The 4,015-nt window shown below is 41.2% G+C and overlaps 2 protein-coding genes across 3 annotated transcripts in view; one reads left to right on the top strand and one right to left on the bottom strand.

The window, feature by feature from the left end:
• Positions 1–1,504, top strand: part of phactr1 (phosphatase and actin regulator 1) — a gene marked incomplete at its 5' end in the record, with an annotated part of 24,753 nt that extends 23,249 nt beyond the window's left edge. The window contains 3 exon segments of the mRNA XM_014028283.1: positions 574–714; positions 781–857; positions 977–1,504. Coding sequence (XP_013883737.1) covers positions 574–714; positions 781–857; positions 977–992 — 234 coding nt within the window.
• The window catches only part of tbc1d7 (TBC1 domain family, member 7), a 28,700-nt gene that overhangs the window by 14,900 nt on the left and 9,785 nt on the right, over positions 1–4,015 (bottom strand). The window contains exons 7-9 of one of the 2 annotated variants that reach the window (XM_014028286.1): positions 2,948–3,077; positions 2,717–2,812; positions 305–730 (exon numbers count right to left, since the gene is read on the bottom strand). In XM_014028286.1, coding sequence (XP_013883740.1) covers positions 2,726–2,812; positions 2,948–3,077 — 217 coding nt within the window. In that variant the 3' untranslated portion in view covers positions 305–730; positions 2,717–2,725. Of the gene's footprint in view, positions 1–304; positions 731–2,716; positions 2,813–2,947; positions 3,078–4,015 lie in introns of those variants that run through there. The other variant, XM_014028288.1, reaches the window with a different exon arrangement.

Raw genomic sequence — 4,015 nt, 5'->3', positions numbered from 1 at the left:
CTATGGTGCAGTACCATATTGTGTAGATGCAGCAGGGGGCAGTATTGGACCAATACAAGGCTCCATTGTCTGCCATTATAATTTATTAAACATTAATATTTCAAAAACTATAAGTTGTACAGGCACAAAAAGGCATAGCCATTATTTGGCACAGGACCTTTACAGATATAAATTACAATGGCAGCTCTAGGACAAAGTATGCAGGAGGAGAAGCATGGCAAAGTTGAGATGACTTGCATGGGAAACAAATCACAATAGTGTGCATTGCAATGGCAATGCACACTGAATAGAGCTGAATGTCATCTGCATAAAAATGAAAAGATACATCATATTTCCTGAAAATGGACCCCAGAGGAAGCAAATAAATAGAAAACAAAATGGGGCCCAATATTGAGCCTTGGGGAACCCCGCATCCGTTTCTGGATCTTCAGGAGAAAAATCTTTAAACTAGAGGATATTTTGATACAAAATCTTTTCCCAGAATTTTTCCAAAATCGTTTTTCAGTTTTAAAATAGTTTAACAGTAAGTTGTTTTTTTTTAAATCCCTGGAACCGTCTTTTCTTCTCCTGCAGCTCAGTCAGAGGCCGACGGTGGAGGAGCTGAGGGAGGCGAAGATCCTCATCCGCTTCAGCGACTACGTGGAGGTGGCCGAGGCTCAGGACTACGACCGGAGGGCCGACAAGCCGTGGACCCGGCTGACGGCTGCCGATAAGGTCCGTCTGACCCGAACTGCAACAGAAATACACAAACTCTGGAGTCTGATTGTTTTGTTCTTGCAGGCCGCTATCAGGAAAGAGCTGAACGAGTTTAAGAGCACAGAGATGGAGGTTCACGAGTCGAGTCGTCATTTCACCAGGTCTGACTCTTCTTCCCTTTRCTCCATACAGAGCTGAAGGTTTACAAACTGAGATTAGCCACGCAGGCTAAGTAGCACATGGCTAACTCCGGCTGATCCGTTCTTTCACCTCGCTGCAGGTTTCACCGGCCGTAAAGCAGCACCTCGGTCCTGCTACCGCTAACCTGCCGCCGCCGCGCTGCGAGTCGGCGTCGACCTGAACGCACAGGTGTGAGACGGAAAGCTCTTCAGGTGGAAGAAACTCCGAGCTGTGGTCTTCCCTAAAGAGGGGAACTTTAAAGACTTCTTGATATTCAAAAGCTTTTAACTGTTTTTTTATTTGTTACGACGGAAATGAGTTTTATTTCCTTTGAAACGAAAAGGCCAACGGAGATCAGCACAATCTGTGCCAAGTTCACGGTCTGGTTTTTACTCTCAACTGGACGATACCAAAACCCTGGGGTGGGGGTGGAGGCATTGTGTTGGTTTTATTTTTGAGATGACATCACCATTGTTACTTACACCAGGCTCACACGACAAGATTTTATAATTGTCGGTTGATTTGTAAAACCTGAGACCACAAACATAACGATAAAAAACAGGTGTGTATGGAGTTAAATACGGGCCATAAATTTTGTAAAAAAAAAATTTTGAAACTGAAAAAAAAATTATACTGGAAAAGAAATTATTTGTGAAAAGATTTTCAATAAAAAAAAATTTAAACTGAAAACAAAAAGTTTGAAAAAAACTTGTCAGATTCTATTGAAGTTTTTTCAGTTTCAAACGTCCGGCCCTATTTTGTCACGGGGGCGGGGCCTCAGTTGACAGGGGGTGTGGCATCATGACTGACAGCTCAATACAGCGGCACAGAATTTGGATGGTTCCTAAATGCAACAGCCGGGAATATTTCACTGAGCTGCTGTATTGATCTGTCAGTCATGATGCCACACCCACTTCCATCTGAGGCCCCGCCTCCACAACAAAACACGGCCAGAAGTTTTTAACTGGGAAACTTAAAAAAATAAATAAATAAATAGAATCTGACAAGTTCAGAACAAATTTTCAGTTTCAAAATTTTTGTTCAGTTTCAAAAATTAAAATTATTTTTTTAAGCAAACTTTATGGCATCAATTTAGCTCCACAGATTGTCCAACAGTKTGTAGCGTTCAGGGACACCAACAGATTTCACTCATGACCGTTCAGATGCCTGACGTCTGGAGATCAAATGAGTTCAGAGCAAACATGGCCGACGAGGAAGAAGCAATGAYAAGTTTGTGAACTATTTACAAAACCAAAAGACGTCTCCAATGATTTGGACCGCCTGTATCCAGGATCTGGTTCTGCTGGTCCCTCAGAGTCCGGGAGGGCAGGAACATAGAGCTTCTCCTYGCAGAAACACATCGATTTACTGAGCAATAGTTTTATTTTGTCGTTTTTATTTTTCCATCCGTGTGGCGTTCAGGAGCTCCGACTCTTCTGAGATCTGAGGACCCTGAACGCATCGCGAGCCGTTAAATGATCTTATTTAAAGCTGCAGAAAAAGGTCAGGGAAACAGTTTTTTTTTTGATACACGTTTCTTAATTTTCAGTACAGAACATGAAAAAGCTGCCACCTAACTTAGTTTTACTGTTTACATCTGTTTCATAAACACTTTTGGGGATTTACTGGTGTGTGACAGAGCGTGTGTGAGAAAATATTCAACAGGATGTGAGGAACTGAGAGGATTTTCAAATGTTTTTTGTAAACTWAAAAAGCTGCATGTATTGATTTATCGTGAGTCTTCTATGATGTCTGGAATTTCTGGAGGAAAATAAACTTATTTAATAAAATATTTGAAAACGTTTGTGTTTCTCTGATGGATTCTGGGTAACCGTCTCACCTCAGGCCTCTACACGGCGTGGTTTGGATTCCCGCAGTACTTCTGCCACAAGTCGATGGCTTTGGTGACGATGGCGTCGGTGTTCTCCTGCGGGATCTGGAAGAAACGCGGCGTCGGACTTTTACACAGAAACCACAACGAAAGAGAAATTCTGACGCCTGCTCCCTTCTGGTTTTTTAATTAGCAACAAACAAAAACTCCTGAACAGGGACTTTCCCGCCGTTTACTCACGTTACGCAGGAACTTGGCCACGCCCTCCGGTCGGCTGATGCCCATCAGCATGATCTTGTAGCTGAGGAGGATCTCCAACGCCACGAACACCAGGATCTTACAGGAGCCGCTGATCACTTTATCCCACACCCTGAAGAAAGATAAACGGGTTTTTAAAAAGTCCTAAACCTCTAAAATCTGAGGCCTGAGGAGGCTCAACAAATCCAGAATCTTTAAAAGATCTGGATTATAAAAACTAAGCCTAATCTCTGTTACTGTGGTTAAAAAACAAATGTGTGGTTGTGTTGAACAGAGGCAGGGAATTCAGTTCACTTTATGGACTCAAGTTAATCTGAATCATTTATTAAAGTGATTCGGTTCAAATAAATCACTGTGGTCATTCACACTAATGAGTCTGCAGTTCTGTGAGGCTCTAACTTGAATCAGTGAATCGATGCATGTAAGTTTGCAGCAATTTCTGAGTTTTTAACTCGAATCCGTGAATCAATTCATGTAAGTCTGCAACAATTTCTGTTTTTAACTCGAATCAGTGAATCGATTCATGTAAGTCTGCAGCAATTTCTGAGTTTTTAACATGAATCATTTTTCCTGACGATCTTGGTCCTTTGGCTTCATACAGCTGCTCTGCGGTCAGAAATTTGGGTTGCATTTTTAATAATGTGTTTAAATTGGACAAACAGATAAACTCAGTGGTAAAATCGAGTTTTTTCCAACTAAGACTTRTTGCTAAGGTGAAGCCATACCTCCCAAACAAAGACCTTGAGAAAGTGATTCATGCTCTCATTACATCTCGTTTGGATTATTATAATTCTTTGTATGTTGGTTTAGATCAGGGGTACTCAATTAAAATTTAAAGAGGTCCAGTCAGAGAACATTTTATGAGACCAAGGTCCGGAAGATCAAAATGTCAGACTGATATATGTGTGTGCGTTTGTGTGTAGCTATTGTTGTATCAACATCTGCATACATTGAAATTTATTCACTCTTATTCAAAAACTTACAATATTTATTGTCACGAAGCACAAAGTTGAACATGTACGTCTGATTTCTGATGTTCTCATTTACTGA

Source organism: Austrofundulus limnaeus, unplaced genomic scaffold (assembly GCF_001266775.1).
Source record: "Austrofundulus limnaeus strain Quisiro unplaced genomic scaffold, Austrofundulus_limnaeus-1.0 Scaffold740, whole genome shotgun sequence".
In the NCBI taxonomy this organism is placed as follows: domain Eukaryota; kingdom Metazoa; phylum Chordata; class Actinopteri; order Cyprinodontiformes; family Rivulidae; genus Austrofundulus; species Austrofundulus limnaeus.
The sequence above is the reverse complement of the archived record's forward strand: the minus strand, read 5'-3'. Positions and strand labels throughout refer to the sequence as shown.